This window comes from Semicossyphus pulcher, unplaced genomic scaffold, assembly GCF_022749685.1.
Source record: "Semicossyphus pulcher isolate SPU_LCO1_2020_fin unplaced genomic scaffold, fSemPul1.0.p SCAF_13, whole genome shotgun sequence".
Taxonomy (NCBI): Eukaryota; Metazoa; Chordata; class Actinopteri; order Labriformes; family Labridae; genus Semicossyphus; species Semicossyphus pulcher.
The window spans coordinates 6,950,077-6,966,796 of NW_027211637.1; the positions used below are offsets into that span (position 1 = coordinate 6,950,077).

A 16,720-nucleotide genomic window follows, 5' to 3' on the forward strand; every position below is an offset into this window, starting at 1 on the left:
ACTTAAGAACAGCTTCTCTGTGTTGGTCTGAGGATAACGTTCACAGATATGGAAACTTCAATGACTGTAGTGATTGTTTTAGTTACGTCTCCTCTCGCCGTTTGTCCTCTACTCTGCTAATCCAGAACTGATCGGCTGTAGGAGCCGTATTAGTCAACAGAGCTGTCAATCATCATTTTTACAGCATTTTTAACAGTCATTAAAAATAAACTTTTAGGGAGCTGTCATGTCGTCCATCTTTGTATACAGTCCATGGTTCAGACAACGAGATGAAACACAAAACAACTTGCAGCTTGTCGGGGTGAAACCGTCCAATAGGATTCTGTCATCCATCACTTTTCAAGTGTCACATTTCTCTGCAGACTGAAACTACTTCAGCTGTTGTTGTTGTGCTGCAGAAATAATTAGACCTCAAATCAGTTGATTGTCCTGCTCAAGGGTTTTGTTTTGTGCAGCCTTTTGTAGTGTTTTTGTAACATTGATTGAACACCCTTCAGAGTTATAAGAGATAACAAAAGCCAGAACAACCACAACACATCACGCAGCACCGCTTCACTCGGTGTAAACCTGTAAAAGAACAGCTTTACAGGTAACACTCACACCTTCCCTCTCTCACTCAGACACTAACAGCTCCTGTCTCCTCCTCCTCCCTTGCTGTTTCTTCTGCACCCGTCCTTTCTCTGCACTCCTCCCCGGCACATGTCGCGCTCGCACAGAAAAGTGTGAATAATAGCTAATCTTAGATTGGACTCAGGCAGATAATTGGATGTACGCTTTCTTTACACCAGACTTCTTCTTCTGCTCTCTAGATTCAGATGGAAGAGCCGGAAAGACGACACATTTTCAATTTCTTTTCTCTGCTCACACTGCCTTCACGTCATTCTGTTTTATACACACTCCTCCAGGTCTTCAGGTTGAAAGAAAGAAGGATCAAAAACAGAGCTGGAGAACTTCATACAGCACATATATTAAAATGTATGCTTTATAACAAGATATTTACAGCAGTATTGTGTGACTCTTCACAGCTCAGTTCAAAGTGTTTCATGTACATTGAATAAAAACAGGGGTTGTACATTCACAGAAGCGTACGCCTCAGCCTGGGAGAAAACATTTGAGTCTTTGGAGTGTTTGTATCTGAAGACCAGGCGTTTAAACCTCTTCAGACCAGCAATCTGAGGAAATTCCAGCATTTATTTTCAGTCATTGCTGTTGGCTTAAGGTCAAGTTCTCTCAATTGCTCTCAATGATTGCTCGCTTGATTTCTCCATTAACCCTAGTTATAAAAAACGTCATCCTCGGAGAGCGAGCTGCTGTCCACGTGTCGCACCGCTGCCTCCCCAGTCGCAGGGCTTCTGTCCTCAAACGGCTGCTCTCTGTCCTGCTGAAAGTTGGACATCGGGGAAATGGAGTCGACCATTTGTGGAGGGACGAGGCGTCCCGCCCTGTTGTCGCCATATGTCTGTGGGTGGATGCTGTAAAGGTGCTGGGGGACGCTGATGCTCCCGCTGTCCAGCAGGAACTGAGACAAGAGGTGGCTCTGTGCAGCTGAGGAGGAATAACAACAGTATCAGTCGCATGTGTGCTTTATAAAAACGGAATATATAACAGTCATCTCAGGTTGTAGAGCTTTTAGAAGCTGCAGCTCTGCACTCAGGTTTATTGTGGAAAAAGGAGCCATTACTTTGGACCAGCTGCTGAATGGCAGGAAGCATTTATCTTGGATTGCATACGCCTTAAAATTCCATCAGACAGCTATTTCTGTGTGGAAGTACTTGGAAGAGGTTTTTTCCGCATAACATACACGGAGTCTTTACAGCTGGAACTTTTACAATAAATGGAAAAAGGGTTACATTATTTGATGCAGCTGTTCAGTTAAATGAGTGCAACCAAACAATTTACAAATGTGCTCTAATTCTAATTACAAGAAAAAGGAACCTCTCTGACTTCAACAGCAAAGGAGCAAATATCATTGCACATGACCCCAGACACCCCCTCAATTCATCCTTCACACTGCTTCCATCAGGTCGCAGCTGCAGGACTTACAGGACAGGGCTATGGCCGTCATGGCATCATTAAACATCACCACCCGGTAACTGAAGGGAGGGGAAGTGCTGTTATGTGTACCTGTGTAATATCATTATATTACGTTCCTTTTGTACGTGGTTTCTATGCAATAGAAATGTATGTATGTAACTACAGGTGGGTGTCACTAAAGGAAATGACAGGTCTAAATCTTTTGTCTGATGGTCGTTTAAAGACAACACAGCTGTGTGCTGTGTTCCACGTGCTTGTTGGATAAAAGTGAAACTATAATTAAATAAACCATGATAAAAAAAGGTTCCTGTGTTTATGAGTTGTACAGCTTTGTGTTGCTTGAAACTTCAACATTTTAAACCAGCATTAGCAACATATTGAAGTTACAGTTCTCTAACTATGAACTATAATTGAATGAAAATTGGCCAAGTGAGGTAAAAAAAAAAAATCTGTTTACCAAATTGGCAAGGCTTTGGAGCCAGTTGATGGGCCCGACGATTGACAGGAGATTGTCAAATTGACCCCGACTCATCCTAAAGTAAACACTGAAACAGCTATCATCCAGGCGAAGCTGTACTCGCCGTGTTCTTTTCTCTTTGAGGGTCTCATGTACCCATAAGGATCTCTGTTTCCCTGTGAGTAGCATCTCATCCTCCATCAAAGCCAGAGCAAGCCTCCGCCTGTACATATTTTTACTGAGATATAACCAATATATTGAACACAAAGTTAAGTATTTCAGCTAGCCAAAATAAATCGGAAGAGTAACGGTTAGATTGACAGCAAATGATTCGGTGGTTGCCTTAACAACAGCAAAAAAAAGCCGCCCCCCGCTGCTAAAACGCACTCTGTCTGATCAGGTGTTTACTTCCATAAAAAAGGCAGTGCGGTGCGCCTTGCATTTTGCAGGCTGTAAAATGCGATAGGGGCCTTAAACAGAGACTAAACTTTTCAGACATGTTTAACAGATTTCGCACATGCATTCACAGCGGACATTTTGACTTCTAAAAGGAGGAAAAGCACAGGTGTTAATAATTACTTAACAATGGTTCTGTTCTATTCAGGTGTCTGACAAAGCCATGACAGCCAGTCAGCATGCACACAACCAGGACTGTGAAATTGAAGCAGCTAGATGGAATACAGCCATCATTAATGCTACTATAAACATCTGTCCTACTGTGATATGCTAAACAGTCTTCTGTGGAAAAGGCCTACTAGCATGCTAACATGTTATATCATCACTTTGCTCAAAGAAGGGATGAGGCTGAATTCACAGAAATCCTGTCATGAACTAAACTATCTGAGAGGAAAATATGAATTTGCTTGTTGACATGTGGCATCATCAAAGTCAACAGGATTCCTTCTGGGTACCATGTATGATCATTTTAATGGCAGTCCTCAAAATGTGTTAGCTTCTCTGTCTCTGCCCGTTAGTCTGACTGTCCGCCATTATACTGCCTACAGGGAAACAATACATCTGAAAGGCAGACAAACTGCACACACAGCACTCAACATTTGTCCACTTCTGTGGGTTACAGCAAATTGATTGCATGAAACATCAATCTGTCAAAATGGGAGTTTTCAGTCCATAAATTATTTGAAAAAAGGCCTCTCTCCGTTATGCTAAGAAAGCATGTCTTTGAAAAAGTATGCACATTCTTATACTACATCATTACACGTTAAATTGGCATATAATTTACAAGGGCTGCATCGTGGGTTCCCTCCAGGTACTCCTGCTTCTCCCACAGTCCAAAGACTTGTTATGTTCATTGGTGACTCTAAAAATTACCCATCTCTGTCTATAGCTGTGTCTGAATTTGGGGGCTGCAGCCTTCGAAGGATCTACCGTAGACCGTCGAAGCCGAACCGAAATGAGGCAGTCTGGTCTACGGAGGATATCCTGTTTCTTCCCGCTCTTACCCTTGCGTCGGCAAACGCCACACCTGTCGCCTAGCAACAGGTAGCTAGCGGGCTAACAAGCTAGCATAACTAACTTTACGTAATGTAACCTAGTATTTTAAAGATAATTTGATTTTAACATTTGTATTGCTATTCGATTGAGTTGAGACCAAAAACGTTTACGATTAAAAGTGTATTCCTCGGCCGTTTAAGAGTCCGCCATCCGGTTTCAATTGGAGCACGATGAATCTTAGGATATGTTGGGCCGTGAAGGATGCACCCCATGGATCCTTCGTGGAGGACGCATTTTTCGGCCGCACCTGAAGGAGTCTTCAAATTGGGACAACCTTCAACGTGCCTCTGTGACACAATTGGCCTTCAAATATGTCCTTCGAAGGATGCAGCCTCTTGGATTGGGACACGGCTTATGTCTCTGTCTGTGAGTGTCAGCCTTGTGGTTGACTAGCAATCAGTCCCTGCCTCTCGCCCAATGACAGATGGGGTAGGCTCCAGGCCGTTGGAGGGATATATGTTTTTTTTTTCATCAACATTACAGCAAAGGCTTTCACATTTCATTTACCTGACTTTAGACACAACAGATGTGATAAGTTAATGCTCCGTTCCATATCATTTTAAATGAAAATAAAAGAGACATTTTTGACTTGCCACACATGTGATTGCATGACCCACCTTGTAAGCTGGTGGAGGGCTGCTCTAAGCCGTCGTTCATCGACCACACGTCCATGGCCGCCTCAGCCAGTGCGAACTGCTCCGCTACTCCTGTAAAACAAAATGCACAAACCTGTTGCTTTTCCCCTTAGAGTCAACCACCATCACAAACTGAGGGAAATCCAATAAGTGCAGCACATTTCAGCCACTGTCACAGTTTTCATAAGGGCTACTGATTTTCGTAGATGCTCCTTTAGAACAAACCAATCGAACATAAACAGAGCCTAAAGGAGCGGAGCATCGCTTCGTCTCGTCTCACCACAACTTGTTTTTCTTCAATTAAATTCCTCCTCATGTCTCACCTGCAGCGAAGCGAGCTTCCTTGATCTCGTCCGTCATTTGAGAGTAGAATTGTTCATCCTCCTGCAGCTCGGCGCCAATCCCCCCCCAGCCTCCTCCTCCTTTATAGGCCCCGCTCCAGCCGCCCCCACCTCCCCTGGCCTCGCCGCCTCCACCCCAACCCTTCCACTCAATCAGGTGGGCCACTCGCCCCTGCGCCATCGCCGTAGGCTTGGTGATATGCTCCTTTATCGTGGCCACCAGACCTAAATAAGGGAAAGAGAGGGAGGGATACATCTTGATAAAGTGGATTAAATAAAAGGTAACCAGGATAAGAAGATGGGATGTACAGTATGTGCGCTGGCAGAGGAATGAAGGAGATCATTTGAGGGAAGATGAAGTGATAGGCCAGATGAAATAATCAACAGAGGGGGATAAAGAGGAAGAGAAGGGCAAATAAATGCCGCAGTAAGAGACAGAGAGGGAGAAGGATCATGAGATGGTTTTACCTGAGAAGAAGTTCTATACTTTGAGCATCATTTAGACTTTGAAGGTGAGCAGATTTGCATAAGGTAAACCATGAAATAGATATTCCTGCTGCTGCCTTCTGATGGAGAGCTCTATTGAAAACTTATTGGAGAAAATTAGAAATGAGAGTGTAACAGCACCTGAGGGGATTAGGGGAGAAGTGTACATTAGTTGTTTTTCACTGACTGACACTCAGCTGGACAGAAAACCTCATGAAAGAACATAATTTAATAGAGTAAAAAAACTTTGCAAATGTACAGAAATTGAAAATTATATTTATTAACTCCAAAACTAAAAACAACTTTTGTCTTATTTTGTAACTTTGTGACTAATTTCAGTCTGATTCAAAGCTCCTGTGAGCAACGTTTGAGTTGATTTTGGCGCCCCCTGTGGACAAAGCCGTGCCTCTTATCTCTTCGCTGATTTTGTCCTGTTCATGCTTAAGTGGTGTTTTTTAACAAAAAATCTCATCCTGCTTTCTTTACCAGTCATCTGTATCACTTACTTTAAATTGTTGCCCCGGAAAAAATAAACAAAGGCAGCGTGCAGTTAATCGCTTCGTCTGACACCTACCCCCCGCCAGAGTTAAAAATGAATTACAGAGGCACGTGCTAACCAAGCTAGCTCTAGCATGAACAGATTTAGCATTTTAGCTCCATCCTCTTTTCCAAATATGGACACTCCTGGCTCAAAAAAACAACAAGATGGCGACTCCCAAGAGGCCAAACTTGAGGCTTCAAAACAGACCACACACCAATTGCTGATGTGACGGTGGCTATGTACGCTTCTTATATACAGTAGCCTATAGGGTATAGACATTAGCTCTAAGCTAGCTCGTAACAGATTGCATTCCCCTTGGGCAAGACATTGAACCCCAAACTGCTCCTGGTGGCAGAGCCATCGGTGTATGAATGTGATTAGTACTGATTGACGGTTGGGCACTTTACCTAGCAGCCTTCACAGTTTAACCAGGTCTGAAGTCGTCATTTTTGTGACTGAAATCAAATGTACTTTATTTCATTAACAGACTCATGTTGATCTAACAGAAGTTCTAACAGATGTTCTGTGTTCCTGCATCTTTACACTTACATGGTATTCATCATAACTCGTAGAATCAGTCGCTAAAACTACAAAGAAGCCATCATTTATTTTAATCACAAGAGAAAAGGCTAGAGAGGTCCAGGGAAATACAGAGTATAAGTGAAAGTGACAGCTAACTGAGGTCATACTGCAGGACAGGTCATTTAAAGGGATAAAAAACGAAAGTTTGAAAAAGGCAAAGGTGGAATGAGGGGGAAAGGAAAAGGAAAAAATATCAAGTCCAGGAGGACAGGGAGGAGAGGGTAACAAACTGAAAGATGAGAAAAACACGGAAGACAAATGGATACTGTTAAATAAAAGAAGGGCGCTGAGAGAGCTAATTGAAAGTGAGAAAAACATCACGACATGTTATTTTCCTTCGAGCTCTACAGAGACTGTTCTCTGTGTTCTGCACTGACACCCCGCTCTCTCACCCTGCGCTCACACTGTCACGGCTCTGTCGTGGCTGGCCGGGGATGGGGAGAGAGAGCTATGCTGCATCTGTTTAAGTTGTGTGCACGCTGCAGGAAAGTGGGATATTTTAGGGCTTACTGTCCAGGCTGCAGAGTGAAAAGGATCAAATCATCATTAGGTTTACTCCGAACCCAGCAGAGTAATCTCGTGTTTAATGTGTCCCTCTGAATGCAGAGCAGAGCAGCGAGCTAGCCAACATTTCTCTGATGATTCGTACGTTTAGTGCAGATAAAAAAAACAGTGTTAAAGACACAATACATTTTACTTTTTGATGCTTCTGTCCAACATATTTGAGTGTTTTCATGTCGGATTGAGGCCTTTCTGTGTGGAGTTTGCATGTTCTCCTCGAGCATGCGCTGGTTCTCTCCGGGTACTTCCTCCCACAGTCCAAATACCCGCTTGTTAGGTTCATTGGTGACTCTAAAGAAATGCCCATTCGTGTGAATGTGAGCGTGACTGGTTGTCTGGTGGTCTCTATGTCCCTGGCCCTGGGATCAACTAGTGATCAGTCCAGGCTGTACCCCGCCTCTCACCCAATGACAGCTGGGAGTGACTGCAGCCTCACGCGACCCTGAATAGGATAATGGATGGATGTTCAATTAAGGAATCTAACATAAACTACATGTGTCTGATAGCTGACTATGAATGATTTAAATGTGTTTTTTCTGTTAGAATGAGAAGTTATAATTCTCTGTACACCTCAGTTTCCTTTGTAGCCGTTAAAAACGATTACATTTCTCAGACATGCTCATTTTTCTACAGTAAACACAAAGGTTACAAGTTTAATAAAGTAGCAACAGTATGTCATGAATCAATCTTTTCTTATAAAAAATAGAACATACCGGTAAATTGCATTTAGTGAAGCATGACTCCATGCTGTATGTAGTGAGGAAACAGACAGATCAACTAACACGGGCTCCTGTAGGAGCTGCTATCAGAGCTGTGTTATTTACCAGACAACCTGTGAGTATTCTGGAAAATAACCTTTAATCACACGCTAAAGAGGGTAACATTGATAAGCAGTCTAATTTTCCAGTTGGAAACAACTATTGTTGTTTTCAAGCTGCGGTGGACCAAAATTATTTAAAAAACCTAAAGCGGTCAAAGCTGGAGCGCGGAGGGGACTGTGTGGAATAAAAGCAATTAAGATTCAAACAATGTGTGATTTTTATAGCTGATAACTCCAAGAAGATGCTTGTTTAATTAGTTTTGCTTGTGTTTATGCTATGTGTCATTGCTGATGTGTACCATAGACAAAACCACTCAAAAAGACTTAGTCAAAGGCCAAAGCAAGTTAAAGCAGGAAGACTGTTTTATACCATCTATTCATTCATAATTCATCATTCATCCATATCACTCTGTGGCAGTGTCCCAACTCAGGGGCTGCACCCTTTGAAGGATGTATTTGAAGGCCGACTGCGTCACAGCGGCGCGTCGCAGGCTGACCCATTTCGAAGGCTCCTTCAGATGCGGCCGACAAATGCGTCCTCCTTTACCCAGGCCACGAAGGATCCCAGGATTCATTGCACACCAATTCAAACAAGATGACGGACTCTTAAGTGGCCGAGGAATACACTTTTAAATGTAAAAGTATTTGGTTTCAACTCAATCAAATAGCCAGCGTTACACATGTTTAAAAAACGTATAACAAATAACAACAGATAACAAATTACCCATAAAACAAAATGTTGACTACTCAACGTTAGTTATGCTAGCTAGTGAGCCCACTAGCTACCTGTTGCTAGGTGACAGGAGCGGTGTTTGGTGATGAAAGGGTAAGGGCGGGAACTGGTGACACAAACAGGAAATCCTCTGTAGACCAGACCGTCTCATTTCAGTTCGGCTTTAACGGTCTACGCAGGCTACGAATGACTCCTCCTCCTGCAGCCCCTGGATTGGGACACAGCTTGTACCTCTCCCGTTCTATCTCTTCCTGCTTCTCTGAACAGCTGATCATGAGCGTTAACTCTTTTAAGTATTAAACCAACCAGATTTTGCCACAACCTGAATCAGCCAATCATCCTGCTGCAGTCGAACTTTAAATCTGGTCTCCTCTCTGCTGCTGCCAGTTTGTCATTTCAGTGGATCGTTGCATCCCATCAGTGTCCAGGTTCAGCTCTTCAGGAGTCCACTCCTCATCACATCCTGCATCCTTCCTTCAGCACCACCACCAGTGTCTAGACTCCATCTGGGAGGGTATCCTGTCCTGCTCTCAGCCTCACTACCCGTTTGGAATTCATGAAGACATCATGCTGTTCATCGCCAAAGACTTTGCACACAAATGTCTGCATAAATATTTCTAAACATAACAGATTTGTACTATATTGAGTTTGCACCATGTGAGTTTAATGTGAGCAGTTAGGCTGTCAGCTGAACTCCACAGAACTTCCTCTCCCAATTAAAGTGAAGACTGACGGGTGATTAAGTCGGAGCAAACGTTCGGAAGCTGTTTTATTTTCCCTCTGGACCGATTCTGTCGCTCCCAAATCAGACGTCAGCCTCCCAGCTGTCTGCCTGAACGTCTGTATTTGTCGAACATATTCATAATTATACTGTCTGGGTTATAAAGGACCTTTCACCAGGGAAAGTTCTGCAAGGTATAACACATTACCTTGGATAATTAACCTCCTGCAGAGAGAGGGGAGCCGTCGATACGAGGCAGACAGACTCGGGGAAAGGGGGATGAAAAAGAGAAGGAGACGGCGGCATGAGGAGAAGTGGAATAAGGAGAAATTGAAACTGGAGATGGAAATGTGTTCTTGTACCTGGTTGTTTACTCGTGTCTGCCTGGTTATATTGCTGTTACAGCTTGTGTGACTGAAAAGGGCACGAAGAAGGAGGGAAATTACATTACTAACCTCCCATGGTTACTAATGCAATTTCCCAGCTTGCTTTTTCCCCAGTCTCATATGTTGGATTCATAATGAAACACAACATGAACTACACCTGTTTATGTTTGTTGGCGCGCGTGTGTGTGTGTGTGTGTGTGTGTGTGTGTGTGTGTGTGTGTGTGTGTGTGTGTGCATGTGTGTCTCACCAATCAAAGAGGAGGTGGCCAGCTCGCCTATGTCATAGCCGCTGCTTTTATCTGCGACGCTGCCGTTGGAGGGAGTCTGTCCGTCCTGCACAATGTGATGCACATTAAAGTGGAGACAAATATATAATTGATTTAAGCTTGTTTTTCCTCCAGGAACCAAGAAAATAGAGATATTGTTCATCTCGCAGAGGAAACACAAACCCAACAAATAACCACACACACTTATCACACAGATAATCACATTTGCATGCATCCTCCTCTGGCAATCGCGTCTCCTGTGTGATGACTCAATCCACACATTTCACACTTGTTCTCTTTCAAGTGAAAATGGTGATAATGACAACAACAGGCTGTTTATATGGAAAGTCTGCAGCATTCACGCTCAGACTGAATGAGCTGCGATCAGAGGAAGGTAAACTCAAAGCAACATGTTATTTACGCCCAAATACCTGCAATCATTGAAAGACGAACGCTTCAAGTACAGTTATCTGGCTTCTTGATCGGAGAGTTTTTAAGATGTTACAAACAAAATGGCATGTTTACACATTAATGGTTTGGGGTTCACATTCAGACCAGAACAAAACAATAAAATTCTGCATAAAAGTCATTTGAATGTAACATTAGCAAAGTGGATTCTCTCCGGCAAGTTTTTGTTTTCACATTAGCAGACTGGTGCTTCACTGGCAGATGTGTGGGCACCCATAAAAACAGGGAAATGTTTATTTCTTGTTCCCTCCACCAGAGAAAATGCTCTTTTTTACCAACCAATAAATGAATAAATCTTTTACAACCTTTATATGATATCAGAGCATTTGAAAATGTATCATTTAAGAATCATTGTTTAACACTGAAGCACTTTAGAAATGCTTTAAAACGTGGCTTATACAGGAAAAAAAGGGGTTAAATAAAGTCTGCAACTCACCAAGCATTTAAACATAGTTGCAATAGAGCATCCTGTTTCTTATCCAAACATATTGTAAAAGTGTGAAGTAACTCTGAAGTTAACTTTTCCAATTTTTCAGTGGCAGTATAACATCTATGGTTCTTTTGCTAATAGCTGCACTTGCTAGTGCAAGTTAGCTACCTGTTAAATAACCAGCTAATAGTTCTGTTAATGCTTCTTAGTTCAAATGTACTTAGCTAAGGATACTATAGTTAGATACCACGGTTGTATACATTTGACCAGTCTCTGATGTAATAATGCTTCAGTCAGAAATGTGAGAGCTGTAGCCTACATGAGCTACATGACGTTAGCTACACTAGAACAACGCACAGTAAAAGTTAAAACAGAAAATAAATAAATAAATCAACAAATTTTACCTAATTAAAGAGAACAATTGTTAACCCATAAATTGAGAATTTGGAAAATGGTGGTTACGTTCATTTTAATAGTGAATGCTGATATTTAAAGTCACTCCTGAAGTCTGCTGAAGTGACGGAGCCTGGCTGAGGAGCAGAGTGAACATGTTATCCCATAAAACAGAGGCAATCTTCACATTAACGGCTACACTGATCTCTCAGTGCAAAACACATCATAGGCAGATAATTTAAGTAAGAGTTAAATCCAATCTGAGGCGTAGAGTGGGCAATTAAAACCCTCCATAAAACATGCTCATTTACTGCTTTTTCAGAAAATGTTTGTACTTATCCTTTATTTACTGTTAATGCTGATAGTTTGGAGTTTTACGGCCCACATTTTAATTCATCTATAAGGTTTGTTCTCCTACCCTGGTCTAATAAAGACAATTAAAATGTTGTTTGATGTGCTCATAATAAAAAAGTAATAAAAACAGCATCCCCATTACTCTGAATGATCATGTGATGTACAATTTTTATAGGCAGTATTATTTGCTGGAAAAGATCTCCAGTGAGTACTTCTGTTATTCTGGTTAACCAAAACCAAAACAGCCAATATATTTCATGTTCTCAGTCTACATACAACCTTCACTCACCTTGACGGAGGACGGCTGACCCTCCACAGTCTGGTCCTGCAGCACTGTCATGGGATGTTGGAGCTCTGTGGGGAGTCACACAAACAAGCCATGTGTGGGGGTTTTGTTTATGTGTGTTTTAGGCAGGGGTCGTGGTCTGTAAATAACAAAAAACATTGCCTCCAATAGCCAGGTCCTAGTCGTTCAAAAGTCATCTGATCAGATTACTGCTATTGGATTGGATCAATTCTTGAGAATGACTTGTTCAAAAGAAAAAAAGGATCCTGAAATCAGACTGGATCAGGTTTTGGTTTTTATCTGGATAAAACCTTCAGTTTGTGTTATTGAAAACTTTACGTAGAATTGGGAAAACTTAAAAAAAAAGAGCACTGATAATCCAGATTTGGTAATCTTGAAAATTCTGAATAAAGTTAATCCATTCCAGTTTTACTATGAAAAACCAGGACCCGGTTGTTCAAAAGATTTAACAGAAATCTACTTTTTTTTCTATCCAGGATCGGCCAATCCATCTTAATTTATCCTGGATTTTCAAAGAAACCTGGATAGTATCAACCTGAACCATTTATATTACATACTTTTACATAGGGGGTGCCAAAATCCACACAAAAGAAAAGATCCTGACAGCTATTATTTGAATATTTTATGTTTGACATTAAACATACAATCTCCAAGTTCTCAGTTTTGTTCTATTTGCACTTTACGGCAATAAAAGGCAATTAAGGGCGCATAGGTCCCAGATAACCAGACGTCCACGGTTTGCTCCAGTTGTAACTCTTGATTTTCCTGGCTGATGACCGCTTTCCTTTTTAGACTGTTTGCCTTCATCTGAGTGTCAAATTTGTTTCTTCTTCTTTGGATTTTCACCTATTTTTGAAGTTGTATCTGTAGTCATCGATCATTTCTTTGTTTGTTCAGCCATAGTAGATTACTGTTTACTCGCAACACTCGCAGAGACCGGAAAAGCAGTCGCTTAGCTCCCCCTACCCTCTCTGGCAGACCAACCACTGCTGGCTGATGGAAAACTCGTCACTTTTGTGCTAATGTGGCCACAGACACCCAGTCAGTAATAATACTATATACAGATGCAAAGGCTTTCATCAGTGGGCCATAGGCTCAATCTCCATTGTGTTACCTCAGTGAAAATCCTCGAGATTATATCTTTAACAGCCATTTAGTGAAATATCTTACGGGGAACTATGTCACAGGAGCGATTAAGCAATTCAAGTACCAAATACCAAAAAAAAGACTAAATTATAAACATCATTGTAAAAATTGTGTTTTGTTTGACCAGCTGAAATGTTCTCTTACATGTTGTTCCTTAAATCCAGCCTTAATCCACCTCTTTCCTCGGATCAGCAGGATCCTGAGTTTTTGGATTAAAGTTATCAAAATCCAACTCAAAAGTGGAAACACAAACTGGAAGTTTCAGCAAAAAATGGGATTTCCAAAACTTTTTGAACAGCTGTGCCCAGAGGTCAGCGAGGCTCATGTATAATGGATGAGAGACAGGGAGGGCGAGACAATCCTCATACAGTAATATAACCGAGGTCACTCTGCCTATTTGCTCTATAATTAATAGTAGGATTCATATGAATGACAAGAGGAAATTAATGCAGGGTGGAGAAATGGAGAATTAGCATTATTAGAAAGGTCAGTGGACACTCACACAACCGCAGGAAAGCACACACACACTTGGGGTTTCCCCTGGGAGGTGTCTTCAAGACAATTGGCGGTCGCTATGGAAACTCAATAGCAACAGGAGGCGAGTGATACCCTTCCATTTACTTAAGACATGGTCGCCAACACACACACACACACACACACACACACACTGATGGAAACACACACTGGTGCACAGGGGTGCATTTGGTCTCTGGCCTCATCTCATGCTATTAACAGGTCAAGAAACACATCATGATTCCTGAACCAATCCGTCGTCCTTGTGGGGTTAAATCCCATCCTGACTCTCTCTCTCTCTGTCTCTCTCTCTCTGTCACACACACACACACACACACACACACACACACACACACACACAGTCCCACTGATCCACTATATGTCTGGAGCCCCACAGCTGCCCTTCAGCTTTCTTCCCAGCTTGAAAGCGTTGCACTCTGTCCCCTCCACCTTGTCAAAAGGGAACCTTCCTGAACAAAGGCCTACTTTGACTCATAAGATATTCTCAGACAGAATCACAGATACATCCGGAAAACAACGTGTGAGAATGTGGTGGGGTGTGAAAAAACAAGTATTTATAATGTAAAGAGATGGCACAGCTCTAAATTTTTACTTGATAGGATATTTTATTTTGAAAAACACAAATTAGGACTTGTGTTCCTCCTAAAAGGCCCTGCTTCCAGCCAAGGTATTGCTCATTTTACAAAAACAGCTTTGACACTACTTTAAATCTACCTAAGTGAAAAATTGCAACCCAAGTCACATCTTCACGTCACGACAAGTTGGAGTTAAGCTCCGGATGGATCTGTCATATCCTAAAGCCACCGTTGTCCACTCCTGATCCGCACAATCCCTCTCAGATTCCTTATGCCCCCAAGCAATCTCTCTAAACTCACTCAGATAAAGAACTACCGCAAGAGAGCAGATGATAACAAGTGTGTGTCCATCTCTGCTATGGATACCTCAGGGATAAATGCTCTCTTCCAAACATATGACGCAACTTTCTGAAACACTTTCTGTCATCACTTCCTGCAGCCTGACCCGAACATAATACAGAAACAACATACACATAGACATATAACAGGTGGACTGACCTTTGTGACCTTTGCAGAGGCAGGTCCCCATGGTCTCAGGATGGCCGGGCAGTTATCTGTTCACCATGGTGGCATCAGGTTCAGGAGCAGGTGCCGGGGTGGAGGTAGTGGGGAAAGGGAAGCAGCAGGAGTCAGTCAGTCAGTCAGTCAGTCAGCAGAGGAGCAGAGAGGAAACTGAGGCAGGGGGAAAGTAAGAGCTGAATCCAACTGAGCTGTAGGCTTATGCATGGAGGAGCGAGGTGAGAGAGCGACACAGACAGAGTGTGGGGAGGGGGGACAGAGAGAAAGAGAGAGAGGAAATCGGGGAGAAAGCACAAATGCCTGTTTGCTGACGATTTTAAATCCCCTCCCCTCTATTTCTTCTAATCTCCTCCCACTCTATTCTTCTTCTCCATCCTACTGTTTACAGCAGACTCTCTCTCTCTCTCTCTCTCTCTCTGATTGGATGAATAACAGAGCTATATGTTGAATATTAAGTTATATTCAAATACATAAAAGCCAGTGATGACTCAGGGCAATAATAAGGGACACCTGCTGCATGTGGTTGGGTACCAGCGTGCAGAAAGAGGTGATGCATTTATGAGGAATCAGCTTCAAACTCTTTTCCATCATGTAGGGCAGCCTGCATTGAATTGTGTCCACTAGACAGGCACCCTAGAGTGGACTGCATTATTTTTATCAACTGGGAAACTGGGCCACCATGGAGGGAACTTGAGCATGTTTTATCTACCATATGGGCAACCAAGAGGGCACATTTGCAGTACTTTTGGGGGGCTATCTCTAATATTAGACAAGGAGAGAATAAGTAGAAAGGCTGATTGTCCTGTAGCTGTACCACATGTCATTGCACCTGCACATGCCAGCACTTTAGCTTGCACATTAGGCATTAACATCAGGATTTCCTTTCTGAGCAAACCTTTCCACATGGTTGCCATATATGCAGCAATTTTGTTGCCAGTGTTGTGTTGGACTCTGTGCACCCAAACCTAACCTCACCCATTCCCTTTGGCACTGGGGGCACTTCTCAGTAAACAGAATCTTACAGTACAACACATGACATGACACTGGGAACAAATTACAAAGAAGGAAGATTTCTGGGGCTCTTTTGAAAAGGTCGACTTGTCTTCAGCCTGACAGCTAACAGTTAGCAGAAACATTAGCATATTGACAGGTTCTGACAGAGCAGCAGTGACTCATAGGGGTTGAGACTGACACACAAGTCATTGTTGATTTCAGTCACATGGTGCATTGTTTGTGTATTAATATTGGGTTTGGCAATTATGAGTGGGACAAAGCATCATAAATGTCTTTGTACACTGCAGGCAATAAAAAGGGCAATTTTGATGTTTACAGTGTTTTCTATCTGTCTGTCTGTTTGTCCGTCCGTCCGTCTATCTATCTATCTATCTATCTATCTATTTATCTATCTATCTATCTATCTGTCTGTCAAGCTAATCAAGCTAGCCACAAAAGCTAGCTAACATTACTAGCAAGATTTGGGCCTTACCGTTGCCATAACGTTAGGCCTATATAAACTACTTTTGGTACTGAGACTAAAATTATACTGTTTTTTAATGATTCATCAAAGAATTTGATAATGTTTCCTCAAAATAAATATCTAATAAAAGTAGAAAGATAGACAAATCTGACATTTATTGGTAAATGTTGCTAGGCTACATCCGTTTTTTAGTTACTAGCATGCTGCAAACAGATACCCCTTCGTTTTGAGGTTTGATACACAGCTATCTAAAGTCCTACAGTTGTGGATAGATTATAAGCACTATCATACAATAAAAAAGTACAGGGAGAGTATGAACACAAATAATGAGTGAGGGTTTTTTTGTAGTTTTTTTGCATTTCAAAAATTGGCTTAGCTGGATGGATATAAAAAAAAGTTGTGATTATTGTTGAGGGATTGAAGCCGCTTGCCTTTCAGGCAC

General features: G+C 42.1%; 1 protein-coding gene across 1 annotated transcript; it reads right to left on the minus strand.

Moving 5' to 3' along the window:
• Positions 1 to 1,005: 1,005 nt before the first annotated feature.
• fam131c (family with sequence similarity 131 member C) lies at positions 1,006 to 14,868 on the minus strand. The gene is made up of 6 exons (XM_069660895.1): positions 14,781 to 14,868; positions 12,010 to 12,074; positions 10,058 to 10,142; positions 4,962 to 5,204; positions 4,621 to 4,710; positions 1,006 to 1,545 (listed from the first exon to the last, which is right to left on the minus strand). The coding sequence occupies exons 1-6, from the start codon at positions 14,809 to 14,811 to the stop codon at positions 1,274 to 1,276; spliced, it is 786 nt and encodes a 261-aa protein (XP_069516996.1). The 5' UTR covers positions 14,812 to 14,868; the 3' UTR covers positions 1,006 to 1,273.
• Between the last annotated feature and the right edge of the window lie 1,852 nt (positions 14,869 to 16,720).

Coding starts and splice junctions, on each gene's coding strand:
- fam131c (XM_069660895.1), bottom strand. CDS start 14,811: ATGGGGACCTGCCTCTGCAAAGGTCACAAAG. Junction 5,205..10,057: donor GGCCACCTCCTCTTTGATTG/GTGAGACACACA, acceptor TCCCTTATTTAG/GTCTGGTGGCCACGATAAAG. Junction 1,546..4,620: donor GCCCTCCACCAGCTTACAAG/GTGGGTCATGCA, acceptor ATTCCTCCTCAG/CTGCACAGAGCCACCTCTTG.